The sequence below is a fragment of the Corvus hawaiiensis genome, chromosome 9 (genome assembly GCF_020740725.1).
Source record: "Corvus hawaiiensis isolate bCorHaw1 chromosome 9, bCorHaw1.pri.cur, whole genome shotgun sequence".
NCBI classification, from domain to species: Eukaryota; Metazoa; Chordata; class Aves; order Passeriformes; family Corvidae; genus Corvus; species Corvus hawaiiensis.
This window is the reverse complement of record NC_063221.1, coordinates 10876400-10898928: the sequence shown is the minus strand read 5'-3', so window position 1 is coordinate 10898928 and position 22529 is coordinate 10876400. Positions and strand designations below refer to the sequence as shown.

The window sequence follows — 22529 nt, the reverse complement described above, 5'->3', positions numbered from 1 at the left end:
CTGAGATGTGATCAACTTGCCACAGCTTTTCTCCAATTAAGCTGGAGACAATCCAGAGTACATATGAACACACATCACCATGAAATCAACGTAATAAAATATGCTAAAATGCAGGCAATAGACAAATAACAGAAAGACACCCAGCACAAAACTGCACAGATGAAAAAAAATACCATTCATTAGTCCACCCAAGTCTTAAAGAACATTAAGTAACCACTTTCAAATAATTAAGAAAAAATAGTAATAGTAAGAAAAATGCTGAGCGTGTATTTTGAATTTGCTATACCTGAAATTTCAAAATTACAGATCAACGCTCAAGATAAACTTCCAAAACAAAAAAACCCACCACAAACACCTGGTACGTTGCAGAATCAACTAAACGCACTTCTAAAAAAATTAGAAGCTACAGTTGAAGACAGTGCCACATTTTGTAGCTATATAATATATATATCAACAGCAAGGGTCCTAATAATTATTTTATTCTTGCATTAAGGAAAACTAACATTACTCCATATCAACTTAAATAGCATCCTGGTAAAACCTCTAAAATAAATCAAAGGAGAATGGTATTTCATGATGCTGAGGTGATCAGTGGAACTGAGGTATTTAGATATTTTGGAATTATCTACCACATCAAAGAAAAATGTAATATTCACATAGGTGCTTAATATACTCTACCAGCATTAACACAGCAAGCTTAAAAAAAAAAAATCTTTGGACAAGTACTACTGATTTATATTCAGCAATTTAATTTCACATAACATAAAAGAAAAACTAGCCTTAAGCCATGGGGATTTTATATAATGGTAATTCAAAGGTTTTATTTGTTTGTTTCCAGATTTAAAAAATCCTCAAGCAAATCAATGAGGGGCAAAGAAATAGTAATACTGAAAAATGCTCATCTACCTTTATGCTACCTTAGGGCTTGCACAAGTGTGTAAAGCAGAGCACTGAAATTCAAGGCAGCTGCCATGGTCAATATTGGGGAATCCCAATACAGGATTAAGTTTTAGCTCAGGGTTCAAACTTCTAAATACTTGCTGTCACCTGGACTTCATACCTTGAATGATCCCCAGGATTTAGAAGCAATAGCTACACACAGATCTGCAACTGCAGCCTTGCAATATAGCTATTTGTTCTTTGAATATTCAAAGCAACATGTCAGTGATGGAAAGTAAGAAAATATTACTGGAGATGATTCACCTAGCAGGAACATCCAACCTTCACAGGCTGCCAATGTCTTCTATAAAATCCTAAAATAAACAAGGAGGTGCTGATACTGCAGAGTAAGTGTTAAATGTGTTCTGCTGACCCACTGAGGCAGGTGGCTTGTAGGTAAACAAAAAGTGACTTGAGTTTATTGGTTTCTACCTGGAACATGACTGGGAAGACTTCACTGCCACTGCTGATGGAAGGATTTTTTTTTTCCCAGCATCATTCAGCACAAGTGTTTATTCTTCTGATCAAGAAATGATACACAAAGAACTTGGAAGACTTACTTGTCTTAGAAGCCTACCTGTTCTTCACACTTTCATTTCCCTCACTTTCAATTTGCCCTGTCTCTTTATTTTCTCAGAATATAGTATTATTTAAAATTATGTGTCACTCACCAATCTTGACTGTAGCAATACAGAAACTAAACAATTGCAGTTTAACCACCCCAGGAGAAGAGGAGAAAAACTACATGTGCGTGCAACAGAAGTTATTATCTTGAGAGTTCATCCAAGCTAGTAGCAATAAGTACAGTAAACCTTTTTTATCATTTTACTTCAAGAATTTATAAAAATAAGGAATTTGTATTAAAATAACTATACTGCAGTATTTAAAAGCATTACTTACATATTCAAGTCAGTCCTACTACTTCTCAATGCATTTATTAACAAAATCATATCATCAGCAAAGGGCATGAAAAAACCTAGAACAATTTTACATGTGCTTGCTATTATTCATTTATTAATCCTTCAGTCATGCCCAATCTTCAAGAAATTGCTGTAAAATCTTTGTAGCAAGCCCAGTCAAGGCAAGTTTCAAGTAAAACACAAATAAAAGTATTTCACATGCTGAAGTTATGTAAGGGTGAGGGGGGCAGGGGAAGGGGAAGGGGAAAGTACAAGAGTGTTATTAAGTTCACTGTATATATCACTATTACCTCATACAGCAGACAGCCTAGAGACCAGATGTCAGACTTGAAGTTGTAACCATTTTCATGTATTCTCTCTGGAGACATATAATAAGGTGTACCAACTGCAAAAAACACACAAGTATTTTTGAATGAAACTTTGTTGTTACGCAGTAGTAAAATTAGTTTTCCTGGTTGAAGAATATTTTTCATCTTCTATTTCTCATTTTGCTACACGTAAAATTTCAACTGATACTTACGACACTTCAGTGTGACAGAAATACATGAATTAGGTATCTATTTCATCCAATGCAGCTTTATTTTCACTACTCATACCTCATTACCAGAACGATGCAGTTGTAGAATACTTCCAAATTTTGCTTTTAAGGAACCTCATTAAGTAATTTTTTTCTCTTGAAGAGAACCAAGGAACTACACACACATCCCTGCTACTTTTCCAAACTGTTATCACTGTAGCTAGGAACAACAGCTAGAAGTTCTCCTCCATGGGCTGAATTTTTTGTTTTGCAAGTTGTCTGTTCTTCCTTTGAGAACAGATAAACCTGAAAAGGCTGCTTTTGAAACTAATAAACACAGCTTCTTTGAATAGTTGAAACCTGTGCCTGCTCCAGATTAATCCTGTCTAAGAGCTATGGGCTCTGGAAATGTCTGCTCTTGAAAAGCAGCATTTATTAGGACTGTCCCAGAGTAAATTTATACTGGATACCCTGGAACATCTCTCCCCTTGATTTTAATCAAGCTCTATCCATCTGTGTCACAATACTGAGAGATGTTTCAGCTCTAAAAAAGTGTCATTACAAAGAAGTATCTGAGTGCTGGCTTCATATATGACAGAACAATAAGAAAAAGAAGTTACGGAAAATAATGGCAGTGGCAATTTTAGTGCATCATTCCTGAACTTTCTCCCTGTGTCCCCCAAAATGACTGCCTAACAGCAAAAAAAGTCACAGATTTATACAGATTTTTACTTCAATTTTGTTTGAATATTTTCTTAAGCACTGAATCCCAATGACGAAAACCAGCTGATTTCTGTCAATTCAAGCTGATTTTATTTTGAAACCAAACATCTTGCAACACCACCAGTGATTAAAATCAGCAATTTCTCATTTTTGTAATTTGTAGTATGAACCTCACACATTATTGTAAGACAAGGATCTGGTTTAACTTCTGCTCTTCTGAATAGAAGAGGCTAATTCAGAATTGATCTCTGCATGAATACTGGAAACTGAGATACAGTGAATATAGAAGTACTTAAAAGTTATTTAACCTGAATAATCAGGTTAAATAGCTTTAAGTAATCAGACAGATAATTTACTCTAATAATTTCCCAAAGTTAAGGGTTTTGTTTTGAAAATGTGCCCTACCTCTAAGGAATGCTGCATGTCAAACTGTCATGAATTCTTAGGCAGTAAGGAGGAGGGAGAATTACTTTCCTACTTGAAAGGCACAGCTCAGATAGCAAAACCCAGAACCACCTAGGTCAGGTCAGGCCACTGCTGCTGGTAACTCAGAATTTCACCTGATCTGCTCCCTGGCAGACAACGTTGAAAACCCCTATAAACTGCTTCTGTAACAGATAGGCAAAGACAGAGGTCCCCATGTGGTATCCTCCAATGGATCTGGCCCCCTAAACATTTGGAGGAGATTTCCAGCTCTGGGAAAGCAGAGAGTGCCACAGCCCCTGCCCCTCAGCGCTGGGCTGAGCAATCAGTACAGCTCTGAACTGAGGCTGCACATGGTAACAGCTTTAAAGGAGAAAGGCTGGGGAAAGGCAACTCGAGAGTACTGTGAGAGACATTTTCTCTCGTAGGATATTTGCATTCACCCACAACAGTTTTTCCTGTGAAACAATAGCCAAGCAGACAGGTAGACCACAAGACCAAAATAACTACCAAAATATTCAGAAGCAACTCTGTTTTCCAATGTATCAACATCAGTACTTTAATGGCACTTAATGACAGATATCTTAAGATTAGGAACTGCAATTAAACAACATTTGGAATGACACAGGTTTCATATTTTTATTACCCTTACTGTTTTATTTCCCTCTTGAATTTTTTTTTAACACCCCAAGGACTTGTGAGCTTGGACATCTCTGAAAAATTTCAGCTGCATTTTGCATCCCTTAATTAAAGCACAGGTTTAGTGTATTCTGATGCTTTGTTGGCAGAATTTATCTAACAAAAGTAAGTTTAACAGTAATGTAGTTGTTCACTGGCTACAGCAGCAGTGCCTCTGCTGCTCTGAGATATCACACAAGTGGCTGGCAGTGAGTAATGTGCCAGAAAGAGGCTTCACAGAATCCACAGGGGGCAGCTGAAAACACTGAGGGTTGAAGGTTCATAGTCTACCAAAAGCAAAGGTAATTTTAACCAGTAGCTCTGGGAAGCCTGCTGATACATTAGGGGTCTGATATGACTGTGAAAGATTGATGATAGTGAAAAGCAAGAACAAATGTTACCATTTTACAGCGTTTAGCCTAGTGTAACACCTTCACTGCAATACAACCTGAGCCCCCAATGACCAACTAGTGAAAGGAATTTAAATTAGTTATATTACTCATGGAATCACACAAACAACCTGAAGATTCAGACATCATTATTACTTGTAAACTGTTTTTAACAGAACTTGACACTAAAGATTCATTATTCTGACATTCAGGAACTACTGAAAGCATTGCAATGATCCTTTATCGCTGTGAGCAATCTTGGGACATAGCTGTGCTGCTGGCAAGCAACTACCAGAGTGATTATATGCTGTATTTCCTTCCTGGATCTTTTGTTCTGGTAAGTGAAATACAGCATCCCACTAGTACAGAGATATGCAACTTCCTGGCTACCTTTACTCATCTGAAAACACAGAAGTGGGATAATACAAGAAAAAGAGCTAAATCATTGAGGTGCCTATGTTTTTAAGAACAAAATCGGGAACTTCAGCATTCTGCTCACTGCATCTGCAGATCTGTGATAACCTGCAAGTCTGAACAGTAAACTCCTTGAAAATGGCCTGGGTCAAATACAGCATCTCCTCAGAATCTGCTGCTGCTCTGGAGCTCCCTCCCTTTAGAGATGGTATAGATCCAGCAAGTATTGAGTCTTTATGAAAGCTTCCTGTTACTGGCAGAGGGAATGGACACAATGGAAATGGTGGTTAATACAGAGCAGGAAGCAGGAAGTATTTGAAGGATCAGAGGCAAATAATCCACTACGCAGAAAGGAGTTATGATACAAACAGTCCACCTTACTACCTGGATAAACATGTAACTCACAATGCATCCAAGTTAAACAAGTGCATCAAGGAGTGGAATGAAATACAGTTCAATAGCTCTAATACAGTTACTAGCTCTAAAATAGTTACTAGCTCTAAAAGCTATCAAGCATTTTTAGGCTGGGAGAAAAACCTGCCTGGTAGATGTTAAATCTAAATTGACATTTCATGCATTGGAATACATAACTATCAGAGTTCAGGAAGGGAGCTAAAAAGGCCAAATTTAATTAATCAAAAGACACAGTTTATGTATGACTCAGTGTCCATGAGATCACAGCAATTTCATAATACAGAGTTCAACACAATGTGCTTAACAAGATGAATGTGGATGCTGCAGACAGACCACATCACAAATAAGCAGCTTGGAGGTCCTTTCCAACCCTAATGATTCTATAATGTTCAGGGGTTTGTACTTATTTAACATAGCTATAGGAGATTTCTAAGTCAAGGGCTCATCTTTAGATATAGGACCCGAAATACTGCACTTATCCAAAGTGATTCTGCAACCTAGCCCACAATGTGCAAACAGCCCTTCTACAGAAGTCAATCTACAAATATCTTGTGTTATTTTATAACAACACAATGACTTCTCTTCAGCTTTCAAACTACTGTAAGAGAGCTCATGTTTCTGTACATAAAATACAAGAGCTATTTTAACACAGCTTCTTTGATGACTGCAATGACTCAACTGCAGATTTCCCTGCCAGCCTTACCCAACCACTCTCAGATCCTGCACCCTCAGTGTACAGTACCTAAGTGGAGTTTATTCTATTCACAGAACGGTGCTGCAAACCACCACCTCAGCTCACACGCTGCTGGGTTAGAGACCCATACACAAGAGGAGAGGAGAGGATTTGCACACATTTTCACAAGGTATTTTATTCTCCACAACCTACGTGAGTTTATAGTCAAACCCCTCACACAGTACAGTCTGTGCTGGGGATAGCAGTATCATGGAAATGACAGTTGTCAAAACACAGAAGACCAGAATTCCATGCAGATGATTCTCTGCATTCAAGCATTTTAAGAAGATTGCAGATCTGCTCCTTTGCCCTGCAAGAAGGTATCCCCGTGCTGGTGGCAGTGCCTGTCTGGACAGCACACTGTGCAGTCTTACAGCACAGCCACAGCACAGAACTCAAGGGATTCTTTTTATAACTGAAATATGGAAAGTTGGATTTATCTTTACATCCCCTGAAGGGCTAACAAAAAAAAAAAAAATGCACATATCCATGAGCTGGCCTTAGAATTGCCATTTCACCAAGGAGAAAAAGGACTGGCATTCAGCCATTAAAACAACAACAGCAAGAAAACCCTAACAGTTCTAGGGAAAGGAATAAGAACCCTTTGTTGGATCATATTTTCTAATATAAAGTCTTCTGAAAATAAGAAATTTTGTCAAGTTTGTATCAAATCAACAATACCAAATGGCTCTGTTTCCTTTGCACTTTTGTAAGAGGTTTTTCATTTCCAAAAAGATACAGACATGACAATACAAAATTCTACTTCTTGATAAAGCTGTATAGAAAGAGTTAAGAACATGAACAAACCCTGTCCAGTGCAGTTTTTTCATTTGTTTAAAATGGACGATCAGTAAATATTCTAATTAAATCAGTATTATTCATAATTAGCAGTTAGAAGCTGTAGCTAATTAAAATTTTAGTACATTTCTTTATCTCTGAAAGCCTGAATCTAGTTTGCTACTGAAATTTTTATAAAGCCTGTAAACAAGTATAAATTGCTACACATATGTTTGTAATTTACTAGGTTACATGCACCAAAGGTTTATGGAATCATAAAAAGATACAACTTTGAAAGAAATTTCAAGAAAATCAGCATCAGAAACTGCAGAAGAAATTAATTTAAGAAGTGGTCTCTGCTAGTGACATGATAAATCAGAAAGTCACTGTCTCCCCTGCAGCCTAAGTTAACAGCTGACACAAACCTTTTTTCTAGGCTGAATTCTGACATTAGGTCATAATTAAGGGGGAAATGGGAAAAGAGGAGATGGGAAAAAAGAAAATAAAAAATAACTCCTCTACCAAGACACAGCAACCAACATAAGAAACAAAGCTGCCATCCTCCCCTCCCTCTCTGGAGGACTCTTGGATCTGTAAAAGATGAGCTATAAAGGGCTCGGGGGTTTTACACTGTTTTTAACTCTGGCTAAGTCTTCAGCTTTCTTAAATTTCCAGCTCAGCCTTCACAACCATTCCCCTGCCATGAGCCAAAATAATCCAGGGTTGAGGCAGCCTGCTCCTCTTTAACTTCCTGACTTGTGCCTCAGAACACAAGTCTACTCTCCCGCCCTCACTGCTGACTTCTGCTTTATTCATGAGCTCCTCATCCTCACATTAGGGTTTACAGCTCCCTCCCACCCTCCTTCCATTTGCAGGCAGTATCAGAATCCACCGACAAGAACCCAACGCAGCCTCTCCACAGCGCTGCCAGAGATGGCCGCTGGCTGACAAGGGCAGCGTGGACAGCAGCACTTCAGGTGACACACTGCTCCCTGTGACAGTATCAGATGTTCAGTGCCACATCTGACTGATCCTCAGCGTGGAACCCAAGCACATTTCCAGCCAGGGCTCTCCACTCCTCCTCACTGTCCTTAATGCAAGACTGCACTCTGTGTCTGGGGTTCCCATTAACACCTCAGCAGTTATAAATGGGTTTGACTTTACCAGTGTCCACCCAACATGCTAAAAACTGGAAGGCACAAAAGAGTGACCAAAGGCTTCTTGGAGGACAGGGAAGTAAGGGTAGTGTCAAAAATTGCCTATTCAAAATACTGTATTTTTGGCCATGAACACATGTATCACTCACACCAAAAATGTGGCACAAACATGACAAACATGCAATCAACAAACAAGCTGGAATTCAGCAACCACCAAACACAGACACTTCAGTGAGGGAAAAGAATTTTTTCTTATCTACAAAAACCCAACTTAACAGTATTATGAACACTAATTCCTACATTTCTCTTTAAAGAACATGTTATTCTATTTACAAGGCTTTTCCCTTCTACAGAGATCCTCTTAGATTCTGTCATTTATCCATTACCTACTTTAAAACTTAAAATATATGCCAAATATTTAATTTTTCTTCTTTAAAAGCTTCTTAATCATCCTAGTCTCCACATGCTACTCAAAAGATGTAAATGACATGAATATTTTGTTTGGATATAGATAATACATTGCTAGTTTTGTAAGCTAGCAAAAAGCAAACTGAGCATTTCAGAAAACTTATAAAAACAAGACTGAAAAAAAAAAGCTATCTGGGTATTGTTTTTGTTGTTTGTTTTGGGGGTTTTGTTTTTAAAGTCTTTATGGCTCACAAACCCCAGTTCTGAACTCCCCTCACCTACCTTAGTTTATATCGAGAAATATCACCTTAAAAAAGGGAAGCTCCTCTGAGAGCCCTTTGAAACCATGTAACCAACAGGTCGTTAGTGCTACTCATGCAGGCACACAGAATTACTAGATTCCTTCCAACACTGACTGAAGTTCAAGTCAATTTTTTAAAAATGCGTCCATATTACCACCTTATTTTTTCCTGGCATTTCTAGGAAACACTACTGTCTTAAAGATTTGTTAAGAGGTAGAAATGTGCATTAAGTTATCCAAACAAAGGAGGGAAAATACCCCAAGTATGCTGAAAGTAATGCCTCCGTGTTACAGCTTTTCTGTATTTGTCCATGGTGCCGACCATTTTTTTATTAAGAACACCTTTAGCACCATGGTTTTATTACTACTTAGGAAGAGCTTTAGCTGGTCCTAACCCTTTTCTTCCTCCTCCTGAGTGGGCACAGTATTTCCACCATGTAAAAACCTCTACCTGTCCAACACCTGTATCACAGAGAAAGCTTACCTAAAGAATGTGCAGCTGTGGTTTTGGAGCTGAAAAATCGACCAAGTCCAAGGTCTCCAAGCTTTACTACTCCTGTAGCTGTAATGAACACATTTGCTGGCTTTATATCTGAAAGAAGAACAAATTTAAAACTGTAAGAGTCACAGTGATGTTGCAAGAAAAGCTACTGTTCTATTAATAACAGACCAAAAGAGGATTTTATTTACAGCTAATATTGGTAAGATTTGACAGCGCTATTCAGAAAGAATGGACCTGCAATGTAGAACTTCACTCAAGCAAAGAAAACCAAGAGCCATGGAAAGTATTTTTTTTTTAAAAACAAGCAAACAAAAAAACCACACACCCAAATTCCAGCAGCATATACAGGGGAGTTCACTACTACTTTATACAAGGCTACATAGAAGGACTTACATTAGAACTAGAGAACCTCTTTTGCTATGCCTTAAGTAACAGCCCAAGAATGTTTTCAAGAACTGTAAAACATTTTTCATCACTTTTGCTGATCAAATTACCCACAGTGGCATAACGTTACTTATTTGGAATAGACAACTGATTCTCTGTAAGAGCAGGCATAAAAAAAAAAAAAAAGGCAAGTTTACTCAGGAGAATGGTTATGTGAACTCATCAAGAGAATTGGGCTAATCAAGTAGAAACAAAGAAAAATAATGATGCATACCCCAGACAGTTATTTTTCACAAGTAATATCCAGTTTAAGTTTTAATCCAAGCCCTTAGAGACAACACCAGAGACTTTTATTCTGATTTCTAACAAGGTACTTACCTTAAATAAACTGACCTGTTATTTGTTTGGCAAGGGAGTTTAGCTCTTACTCTGCTGAAGAGCAATGCACCCTGGCTCTAAACTTACAGAAATCAGTTCACTTTGATAAGAGGGGATTACAGTTTGCGTAAAATACAGGCACAGTAAAACGAATGGTTAATTACCCTTCAAACACCAGCATTTTCAGGTTTCCAGTAAAAAGTTAAAAAACCTTTTAAGCTTTAGAGGAAGACAGAAACAATTATGTTCTGCTGCCATCTGACCTAGTTTTGGGCGTTTGGATAACCCTTTCTGTAATAATCCAACATGGATATAGCTCAACTTAAAAATAGCTTTAATTGTCATTGCTTTTGGTGCGTAACCACAGAACCAATAGATTTGGCATAGGTTTGCCAGAAGCTTTGAACTTAGTATTTCAGTTTAAGGAACTTAAATCCTTTTGTTTTGAGCTAAGATATACAGAAATTAACTAATTTAGTTATAAAAGCATTAAAGGAAGATACTTGTACCCTATGGAAAGAATCTGTATTTTATGTCCTCTTTGTACCATTTGCACTTGCAGGCATCTGTACAAAGAGGAAAAAAAAGAATTACAAGGGAAAGCCATTTGCAGGGGCAGAGGTATCAATGCTGATCTGCTGAAGGGTGCAACATTTCTAGCTGCAAATGACAGAGCTCAGCAGACATCAAGGGACTGTTTCTATCAGGCAGTGACCTGCACCCCAGCACAAGGAGCCACCAACCTAGGACAGGTAATTTCACCTGAACCCAAAAAGACACAGCCCACACACAACTCACAATCCATAACCAGGGGGATTTCAAAAAGGAAAAAAAAAATAGTAGATCTGAGAAGAAGCTATACTGTGATCTGTTTTCTTTGACTCAAGAGTTAGGAGTGAAATGAAGACCACATCCAGAGGGGACAGCAGCACTGAGGTTTAAAATGGGCCACGGAAATTTAGCACCTGACAGGGACAGCTGGCACCTCCAACGGTTGTTGGGACACAGTATTGACACAGAGATTGAAAATAATGGAAAGGAGCAGAGAAGTGGAGAAAATGCTCACACCTGCACATAATCCAATAGAGAAGCGACTAGGAGAAGAGCTGTACATCACAAGTAGGCAGAGCAGGAGCAGATGCTCTTAGGACAACCAGGTGCAAGAGGTGTAAAGAATGGATTGACAGATCTGTGCAAGAAGGCAGGTAACAACACTTGGGCAAGACAATGGGCAAATACAGAAGAATAAGAACAGGACAGAAAATAAGAGCCAGAAAAATGAAGTAGCAATGGCAGGGTATCCATCACTTCCAGAACTATTGCTTATCTTGAAAAACTTGCTATCAAACAAATGACTACCACAACAAACGTACAACCTCAAACTTCTCTCACTTTTCTATTACTTATAAAGCCTTACAGAAACACACATTGTGTCAGCTGTCAAAACTGATTCCAACCAGCTTAATTTTCACATAGTCAAAGGTTTAGTAAGGACAAATCATCTTTGATCCTGTATTACCTCTATGCATAACACGACGAGAATGCATATGTTCCAAGGCACTGCAAAGCTGAACAAAGTACTTCCAAACTGTTCTTTCAGGAATCAACCTCTTCTGTTTCTTAAAATGCTTAAAAAAATAAAGACGGACAGTGAATATTAAAAATTAAAACTTACATAAAATGACTGAAAAAAAAAAAGACAGAAAATCCTTAATTAAAAAAAGAAAACAAAAAACACAAGAGGCTCACAACCTACTGAGAAAGGTTTAACAAAATTTCTTGACACAGAAAGCTTTTCCCTTAAACATTAATATATGTATCATCAATGCATGTGTGTAAGTCGGTCCACACATAGGGCCACAAACAACATTAATGAAATAAAACTCCTACCCCAATAAAGGATTTATACACTATTTAGCACTCCTCAGTGTTGGATTAATGTGGTCAGAGTAATCTAGTATAAAGCCACAGAACAAATAAAGGTCAAATACAAAGGTATGTGCCACAGAACTTCTCAAACTAAATACTTCCTTAAACCAACACTGATTTCCACACCCTCATTTTCTAAATAGAAGGAAAAAAAAGAATAGCAGTATCACACAGTCACAAACTAAGATCATATAAGAGAAATTGGTCACATCAGTTTTAAAAACTTCCCCAATACATGAAAGGGGACTAAAGGAACTGTGATTTCTGAAAATTACACAGTGACAGAACTGCTGTTCAACTATTTTTCATCCTGCGTAAAAAACCATTCCTGATCACTGGTAACAGTTCACTGGCCTCTTAAAGCTTACACAAAGCAATTACACTCTGCTATACACATCATCTTCAAATATTGTACTCAGCAACTGAGTAACAGTCCTCCAAAGATGCATACTGAAAACCTGGAATCCAGCCAATGTTAAAATATACAAGTTTAATCATGATAAATTTCGCAGTTAAAGGTAAAAAGATCAAAAAATTGTTGTTTTTTTAGCCTCTGTTTCCAAAGAAATCTTATTGTGTCAGGTTTTGAAGTTAAACACATAAAGAAAATACATAAACAACATTAAGACTAGCAAAATTTTAGATGGAAAGCGAAGTACTTAGATGTATTTTAATAGTGTGTGCACAGACAGACTTCACACTCATACACGCCTTAAGAAAGTTCACATAACAAACACTTATTAATCTGCAAAAATAAAAATATTTTCATACTATGTTAAAACATGCCACTGAGAAGCTGACAGCTGCATCTACACCTTATACACACACAGGAGTATGAGAAAGATGCTTTTCAACTACCTATAGCAAAACGCATCAGTCATACAAAGGATCTTAACATTCCACCAAAATGTTTTTAGTTATAGGGATTATTTCAAAATTCATTTTCATTTAAATGAGGCAAAGCATATAAATTACATCTTTAAATAAAATTTTCTTTCAGTCTTGGACTGAATCCAAACAAACCCTGTGTATCTGTTCTCCCCATAGCTGGATTTGCATATCAGAGGATTGTTTGATGTCAACAGGAAGATGGAGACCAGGTTTCTTTTCATTTAAAAACAAATACACAATACATCTAAGTATGTGTACATGAAAGCATAGTTCCTTGATTTAAAATGCATTCTGAAATGATCATAATTATAACTAGGTACTTTATTTAAACATTCTGAATTATTATTTTTTTAACTCGAATGCAAGTACAAGCGGTGATAAAATGCCATTCACAAAAGTGTCTGAAACGGGAAGACTTTCCATTACAGATTCCCATTCCCATTTACCTAAAGTACATCAATGTACTTTCAAAGTATTTATGTACAAGTTTTCTTTTAACGCTTCATTCACTTGCCATCTCCAGCACTGTAGCTGACGTAAGCTACAAAACTGGCTTCAGTTCTTACAGTGCAAAGATGCAACCTAAGTGTGTCAGACATAGTCTCATTCTGCTGAAGGCTATAGTAATAATTTTGCAGGACAATGATTACCTCCTCCTGAAAGCATCAATAATATTACTTAACCCCAGAGAATTTATCTAAAGAAAATGGAAAAGAGTTGCTAGATTTGCTAACAATGTTTAAAACTAAACAAAGAAACAGGCAGCATTTTCACTTGCATGGGCTTAAAAATAATACAATTATCTTTAAAATAAACTCATTGAACATTATGCTGTTAAGTAATTAATTACACTATCTTCTTCCCTCAAAATATATGTTCTCAATTTTTTCTTGGGCTGTTGTCCATCAATAGGCAAAATAGTGATGAAAAGCCACCACTATCAAAAAGATGAGTTTTGCAAAACTAGCTATTGAAACAAGTTGTACACTCCTAGGAAATAGCCCAGCAGCCACAGTTAAATCTGAGAAAAGTCAATAAGGAAAAGAAACTTCATTTCTGTTTAGAACCTTACCTTCTAACAAGAAAAGTAAGCTGATGGAAAACACAGTCAAACCTATTTTTATGGCGAACAGCATAATTAAATTCATATAGCACACATTAACTGTGTTCAAAGTAGGATCCTTTTCTTTCTCCTCCACTTTACAACAGTCCACAATGCAAAACACAGTTCTAACGATTATGGTGTTTGCTCCCTCCCTACAGGGAGGCCAGAATGCAGAAGACATGATGCTGCAACAGTAATTTTTAACCTCTGTTGTAGCACAGCATAGCAGCACCATAGTCAATGCTGAAATTAATTCACTTAGTGCCTGAAGCATCCTAAGGTCCACACCACCAAGTTAATATAGTTCTCTCCCACTGTACATAGGTTGGCATTACCTGCCCAAATTTGCCCTCAGAGGAATACAGCCTGACATACAGCTCTCTGAAATGCTCTCATCTTCAACACTTCATTATTCTACCTCTTCCACCTGTCTTAGGCTCAAAGGACAATCCTGATGTCCCTCAGACCACTGACCTTCTAGGTGCGACATTAAAAAAACATGATCCTGTTTGAGGTGAAAGATCAATCTCGAAATAGTTCAAACTGGGCAAAAAGGGAGCTGCTTGTACATGTGCATTCAAAACTTGGGCAGTGCTGCAAGCCAGTGCTTTATCAGGTAAGCAGAGAACACCGGGCATGCTTCGGCAGCAGGCTGTCTCCCAACAAGAATTACTTGTCTCAACAGCCATATCCCATGAAATTACCATCTCCATCTGAGAATGGGACCACAAAAAACTACTTTGAAGAGTCTCCACAATGTCAGTACATTGTGGATAAAACTGAAATTCAGTCATTTAATGCACCTGGAAATTTTGGTGGTCATCAATTTGCTAATCGAATGCCTTAAAGAGCTTTTAAGTAGGCAGGCTGTATCACCAGTTCATATTTTCACCCTTTTTAAAGAATGACTGAGCAGTTTCAGTGGGAAAACAGAAATCTCCTGGTTCTCTAATGGATTGCTAAAGAAAAAATTAAATATTCTCCAAATGTTTCCATCCTAATGAAATTAAACATAGCTGCCCTGCACCTGAATAGCAAATGCCAGTTTCTTGACAAACAAAAGTAGAGGATAGATGGATAAAAAAGTCTGAAGTCAATATAAAGGCATGAAATTATATTATACTGAGTTTCTAAAGATGGTGCTTTAAAGGTCAAACTCCAAAAGTAAAAGTGACAGCAGTTAGCAGTTGGTCCTACCTACGCTTAAAAGGCACAATTCAGACAATATTCTTTAGGGGAAACATGCAGGACTATGTTTGGATTTTATAAGAAAACTAAGGATTTCCTGCAGATTTCCACACAACTGGAAATTCAGATATGACTGCCTACATCTCAACAACCATGCTTGGAAAAAATTTAGCATCCAGTTCTGATGTTGGTGCAACAGAGGATTTTAAGGTGTGATTTAGTCTGGTCTAGGACTCACTGAACAGAGAAAAAAACCAGGAATAAGTAAGAAAAAAAGACAACACAGTGAGTGTTTAAGAAGCTTACTGGACTAAAGAAAGCAAGATGTTTATGAACTTCTCTTGCAGGGAGTTGATGAACTGATCTAAACAATTTTGTAGAGTCATTATTTAAAAAAAGAAAAGAACTGTGAAGCTGTCAAGTCCACAGGAACGTATACCTGAATTTTTCACTACACATGCTGTAGCCTAGAGCTGTTTTTTGAAAGACAGTATCTGCAAGAAAAGTAAAATGAAAATTATTATTTCATTACTTTAAACAGATTCCTTCCTTTCTTTTGTGATTTGATAAGAATCTTGATCACATCTTTTTGTTCTCATGACTTCATTTATGTCTTACAAAAATAGAAAGCATGGAAGGTTTTTGTATTTCATTGTACAGACTTATTACACAGTGATTCAACGACCAGATACCAGTGGGAAGAAATCTGAACTGCACCAAGAGGAAAGAGATGCAGAAATGATTACACAGAACTTCTGAGTAACACATAATAAAGCTCTTGACCACTTCTGACTGTGTTTCTTTGGGAGCCTTTTTTAATATGGCCGAGGAGGAAGAACAAAGAGGAAAGAGGAGGTCAGGCAGCTATGGTAGGAAATTATGGAAGCACAAGGAAGAGTTCTCACTCTGTGAGTACAAAAGAAACAAACCAGAATAGGCAAGGGCATGCAGGGTCAGAAAGACCAGTGAAGATGGGCCGCAATATCCCAATATTTTGGAGACTCATGTATGTAGAAATGAAGTCTCCACCTAAGTCTTATTTTCTATTTAAAAAGCTAAATAATTCCAGTAGCAACACAGAATCCCATGAATTTTGTCTGGCTCTGTTCCTTGATTAATTCAGCTGCCCATCTCTTTAGATCATGGCAAGTTTTCTGCCATTTTTCTTTGCTTTCTCTGCAGAATAAAAATAGAACTTCCCACCACATCCTGATTCATTCAGTCAGTTTGATATACAGTGTGATCAAATTTGCCTACATTTCAAGGGTAGCAGCTGTCTCTTACTTGTAAAAAAAGAAAAAATACCAAAAAAACCCACCCAAACTATTTGTCATCTATCAGCTGAACATACCAAAAGCAGCAAGTATTCAGCCAATAAAGTGACAAAAATAAAAATATTTACCTGGTTACTTTTCCAACTTTTATTTACAGTTGCTTACATCTCCAGTTACTGAAGATGCCATACATCTTTTTTTCCCCTTTCAGAATTCACAAAAAAGAGTTTTAAAAAATTAAATCCTCCCCTCTTTGTCATCTTAGTATACAACATTTGTTTTATCAAGAGCAACAGAAGACCAAGACAGTACAAAAATTAACACAAAAGAATGGTACTAATGGAAGTACCTACTAGCATCAGAAGGACAAGTCAGTAGAATTAAACTGTGGTCTCTCCTTTAAAAAAACCAACCAAAGAAAAAAAAAAACAACAGAAGAATGCTGCATGGACACCACAGAATTGAGATAGAAGCATCTTCTCAAGCAGACTCTTATTTCATACACAATCAAAAAAAAAGGACATTCACTTACAAGAAATAACAAGCCTTGTAAAGTAAAATTTTTCATGCTTTCCATTTTAGTATATATTCTTTCATGCTAATAATCAGACTTAATAAGAATCCTGGTTAAACTCAGATTCCTTAGAAAGCTCTGCACTCCGCATACATGTATTTTTAGCCAACTTTCTTTGCAAGGATTAATTTCATTTTTCCTTATTGGGCAGCCCACCTACAGTCCCTCTGTTCCACCTAACATTTTTGCTGGTGCAAAAGAGCAAGGACATACAATGTTCAGAAAGAGAGATCACCTACTGAAATCCAATATACTTGCAGAACCACTAATATAAAATTTCCAATACTACATCATTTTCCTTGTCTCTGCTATTACTGCTGAGCAGGGCTTCTTAAAACACACAGCCACATGTTTAAATTCAACAGTATTTGTTTACATGCATCTCTCTCCAATAAAATCCCCTTGGGAAAACTGGTACAGCACGAAGAGGTGAAACTCATGCTTGAATCATTAACTCTACTTCCTAATAAAAAGCAATAGCATGACACAGTAAATACAGAAGCTATCATCTTAACTTTTTTTTTAATCTTTTCTTAACAAACAAGGCAGACAGATTTGAAATCTCTTTATTCTCAGCAAGTTATCCACATAGTGCAAACACTGACAGTGCAAATTTTTCAAACACAACTGTGGAAAAATTAAAATTAATCCCCAAGTGTTGTTTGCAGGGCATTTCAAACAAGAAAAGTACCTAGAACCATTATTTAATAAAATCTTCCAACGCCCCCTGCTCTTTAAAGGTTCACAGATAATTTTAGAACCAGTGGGCAAAGCAGGAGATGAAATCTTCAAAGCCTGTTGGAACAGCCTGTGTAAGTTAAATGAAGTTTACTGTCAAGTTAACTTTTCATAGCTGACTGACACCATTATTTTCCCTCTGTGTACGGCCAGTACTTCCACAATAGCTTCAGGTGTGATGTCTGTGAAGGCAACTGGCCACAAGACAAAACACTGTCGATTGTCTAATTATTTTAGCAGAAAATCTGCCCGCTTATTCTTATTGTTCCAGTGGCAGACACACACAATGGCTGACTCACAGCAAAACTAACAAGGCTGCCTGGCAATTACCCAGCCCAATTATCCCACTGAATATAAACTGGGGGGACCAGCCAGCTCTCATTCTGCCAGCACACGTATGTAAGATGCACAGAAACTGGTGCTGCTGCTCTCGTGGTTACCTGTGGCTGACAGCAGAGGTGACAGTGGAGCACCTGTCAGACACCCCAGTAACACACATGGATGGAGGAAAAGCTCACCAGAAGCAGCTCTCCCACCCTGCCAGGGCTCTGTGCCTTGGCTTTTTCTTTTAAGACTTCACAGCTCCATCCACAGAGCAGCCGCTTCCTCTCAGAACACCCTGCCCCGCTTTTCTACCTGCTACACAGCTAACACAGATACACAAAGTTGAATAAGGATGCATTATTTTTCTAATTACAGGAGGTAAAAAAAAAAAGAAAAAATAAAAGAAAAAATTTTAGAAGTTTTTTAGTAGCTTTAAAAAAGGTTAGTGGCAAAAATTAGCCTGACTGGTTCAAAGCTCCAGGTTCCTCCTTTAGGAAAAAGCACTCAAAAATAGTTTAGCTTTGATCTGTAATTAGCACACCCTGTGTTACACTATCCTATTATATTAAAGGCTTCTTCAAGCTACACTTTATCTTTTGAAGCTTTTTTCAAAAATGAGTATGGAAAAAAGCTAAGGTAAAGGTGATACAGAAAGCAAAAAAAAAACCCCACTGAGCAAAAAAATATTTTGAAGCTTTTAACATGTATCAATGATGCAGCTTCAGCAAAGTGCCAAACTGTTCTATATAATAAAATATAACCATATGCTCAATAAAAATAGTTTGTGTGAGGAGGTTTGGCATGGGGGTGGTGGTAATGGGGTTTTTTGTTCTTTAAATTAAATCTAGCAGTCATGGAAGGAAAAAAAAAGCACAAGAGACACAGATACTGCTGAAAGACAAAAGAACCAGATAACATGCTTTAAAATCTGCAATTACAGATCAAGATAAATTAGTATCATAAAAAAAAAAAAAAAAAAAAAATCACACAAACATGCATAAAAGACTACTTTAAAAATACTTTTTCCAAAACCATTATGTCAACTATTTGGACATAAATATATGTATAAGAAAAATCTCAGAATTAGAGCCACCGTGATTTCTCCCCCTTGAGAGCATGTGCACGCAGTTTTCAGTTCTGTTTTCTTTCTGTTAGAAGACCCTTTACTCATTCATTCATGACACTCAGCTAATGAGCAGTTTGAAAATGTCTCTAGGCTTTGTTTATTGTGCGCTATTCATAACCCATTACTAAATATAAGTTTCAGGGAGGGGTACAGCTTCCTAGTGTGCATTGTTGGAATATCAAATTAATAAAATATCTCCACAAATGGCCTTAGAAATGATGAGGTAGTAATATTTCTACTTTACAGATTAGAATGTGGGCCAAGAATAGAGATCAAAAGTGTTAATTAATTCTGGCACCAATTTAAGCACCTCCTTCTCAACATACATAGCTTTATGAAACAGTCAAGTCTTCAAAGCGGAGTTTCCACTCAGAATGAAGCTGTGAACACTCAATACTTCTACAAATCAAGACCCAGAGTTTTGCCTTGAATGTCAGAAATACAGAATAAGCAATGAGAATTCCCCAAAAAAGCAGCGGTTGAAGTGGTTTATACAGTATCCCTTGGGAAAAGAACCAGTAAGGACTGTCTTTGGAAAAACCTTGAATTGTACTAACCACAAAACCTTTGTCTTTCAAATTCCCTGCCTTGAAAACGACCATTGCAGCAAATAAGGCAGCACAGATACAACCATTTCTACACAGAGTAGCTACACCCTTAACACTGAGTCACATCCCATCCTGTTCCCAGCCAGTCTGACTTAGCCCATCCAGGCTCTCTCCCTGCTGGCAGCCAGTTTGTCTGTCTCAAGGATCCTTGCCCAGTCTGTCCTGTTCTCTGACAACACATCAGCTCTTCTCCAACCTTCCTGTCCCCATGTCCAGTACTGGAAATCCCGTTTCACAGTTTCCCAATACACTGCTCTAATTTTCTTACACTCCTCAGTCTCTACTCCCAGTGGCACAAATCTCCTGTCTGCCGTCTCTCAAACACTGCCAACCAGCCAGTACAGGTGTTACTTGTCTTCCTTCTTCCCAGTCAGACCCTCCCTCTCCTGGCTTAAGGATCACTCAGCTACTTGTCCCAGCCTACTCCTCAGTCTGCCTTGTTTTCTGTCTTCCCCACATTCATCTCAGATTATTCCATTTCCCAGGTTGTTAGAAAGAATAAGCATCCTCGAGACACATGAAAGCTTCAGCCCATCCAAAGCATCTGGAAAAAGCTATTTCTGGCCATGCCATTTCAGTCACCCGTCCTGCTCCAGGCTGAAGACCTGACAGTCACTCAGGTCATGTCAGCACCGAGAGATGCAGGGGGTTCCCACAGCTCTACACGTACAGAAATTCTCCACTTTTGGAACTATGCTCCAGCAATTTCTGTTAAGCCCATATATTAGAAGAATTGAAATTTAGGTGAATTTTCACAGCCATCAGTGTAAGAAAAATCCCTTAGTTTTACATCTGTTTCAAGGCACAAGGGGCATAGAATATTTCAGATTACATGGTTGCAAGATAATATAATGAAATGTTGGCATGCAACGTTTTAGCAGGAAATTGCTATATTTTGACAAACTGAAAACATTCTCACACAACTAAATAATTGGCAATCCTAGCAGCCAACAGTTAGTCCTGCTGGACATGTGTGTGCATGGCAGAAAACAGCTTCAGCAACACTGCCATTCAAAACACACAGGAAGCATCATTTTTCCCACCAACTTTCCAAACAGGAACACCAACTATCTCCTACAACTGCTAAAGGTTTAGATCAATGTTTTGGATAATAAAGAGATGAATAACCAAACAATAACCCTCAATTAATAGCTGGGAGTTTCCCAAAATCCTGGGAAGGGCATGCAAAATTTAATACCTGACCTGCTAAATTCTGACACTGCACCTCTTCTCAATACAAATGCTTCCCTAACTTCATACTCCCAAAAATCTTGCAAGTATCACAGCAAAAGAGAATTACTGCTATTGCAATTAAACAGTTGAACTATAGCTACCATGTACTATCAACACTTACCAGGAAATCCTACTTTCTGCAAAAGCATCTCTACATCTATCGCACATTCCCAGGACACCAATCTACCAGAAAATACTTTGGAAAAAAAAAGTGACAGTTTTCCATTCCCAGCAACACAACCAGCTTCCCTGCAGTAAGAAAGGGTAATAATGGGCTCTGAGGCAGCCAGCACCCAGGGCAGCTGGTGTGCAGAGAGAAAAAGCAATGAGCTGCTGCAGCAGGACATGCCCCCTCAAGACACTGCCATGCCACAAGACCAGAGGGGCAAGATGCACTGCTAAGCTCCCAAAAACAACTCGTGCACAAGTTTCTGACCTGCACCTGTTCACCAGCCCAGCTCAGAATGAAGTGCCTGAGCCTCCATTCAGCACTGAACACTTCAGGGAAGGCAGACTGTAACAGCTGTCCCTTCCAAAGCACTGCCAGTACCACACGTCCATAGATGCCCAAAGGCTGTCACCTCTCGCCCTGCAGCCACCTCTCACCATGACACTCAGGCTGCAGTGGAGTCGTGGCTCCTTCACACAGGCAGCAGCAGCACCTGGGGCTGGCAAAGCTGCCAGGGAATGAAGCTAAAATTGCTTCCAAGCTCAAAAAAGGGGTGCTACCCCTTAGCACAGGTAAGCTAGCCAACGTCATAGTGCTGCAAAGAAGTCTCAAAAAACTCCAGAGCTAATATCCTTTGGCATGGGAAGGAGGAGCTGCATTCCAGACCATGTGGAGAGGAGAAATTGCCTGATGCAGTTTCATACAGTGAAGCCCAAAATATCCACAACTAGCGAAACATTGAAATTAGAATCAATGAGATTTCAAACAAGTCTGAACAGAGCTCCAGCTCCTGCAAGGAGCAATTTAGATATGCATCAGTTGCTTGGAAAGAAGTGACTATTCCTGCATTTGGACTACCCTATAAAAAAAAAGTTCAAGGACAAAGAATTCACCATTCTTAGCTATCAAATAGGAGATATCAAATAGGAACTTCATACTGATTAAATGTTTTAAAATATTTGTTATTTTACCAGGCTAATTATAGTATATTTACCTTTAAATAAAGTTGAAAAAATACACACAGAAAGTGCTGTCTGAGGAGTGGGTGAAGTGCCTAGGTGACATTTTGTAGAATTCAAGTTATTTCCCATCTACCTTGAGAAAGCTGCACACATATTTTCAACTTTTTAGATGAAAGCTTTCCTGCTTGTTTCCAAAACATGATTAACTTCCTTAAGATCTGTATGACATATTCAGTTTAAAGTTTGCATTTTTTTGGTGCACTAAGATTATTTGCCAGAAGAACCTAAAAACTAAAAATAACTGCAGAAATGAAATAGACTTGAAAGTTTACTGCTGAGTTAAGAAAAGTC

At 38.0% G+C, this 22529-nt stretch overlaps 1 protein-coding gene across 2 annotated transcripts in view; it reads right to left on the bottom strand.

Annotated features, from left to right (window-relative positions):
- Positions 1-22529, bottom strand: part of NEK7 (NIMA related kinase 7) — a 70054-nt gene that overhangs the window by 16460 nt on the left and 31065 nt on the right. For both annotated transcript variants that reach the window (XR_007205282.1, XM_048312194.1), the window contains exons 6-8: positions 11577-11685; positions 9278-9385; positions 2150-2244 (exon numbers count right to left, since the gene is read on the bottom strand). Coding sequence is in view for 1 of the 2 variants with exons in the window: in XM_048312194.1 (XP_048168151.1) it covers positions 2150-2244; positions 9278-9385; positions 11577-11685 (312 nt within the window). In the remaining variant the exon portion in view is untranslated. The remainder of the gene's footprint in view (positions 1-2149; positions 2245-9277; positions 9386-11576; positions 11686-22529) is intronic.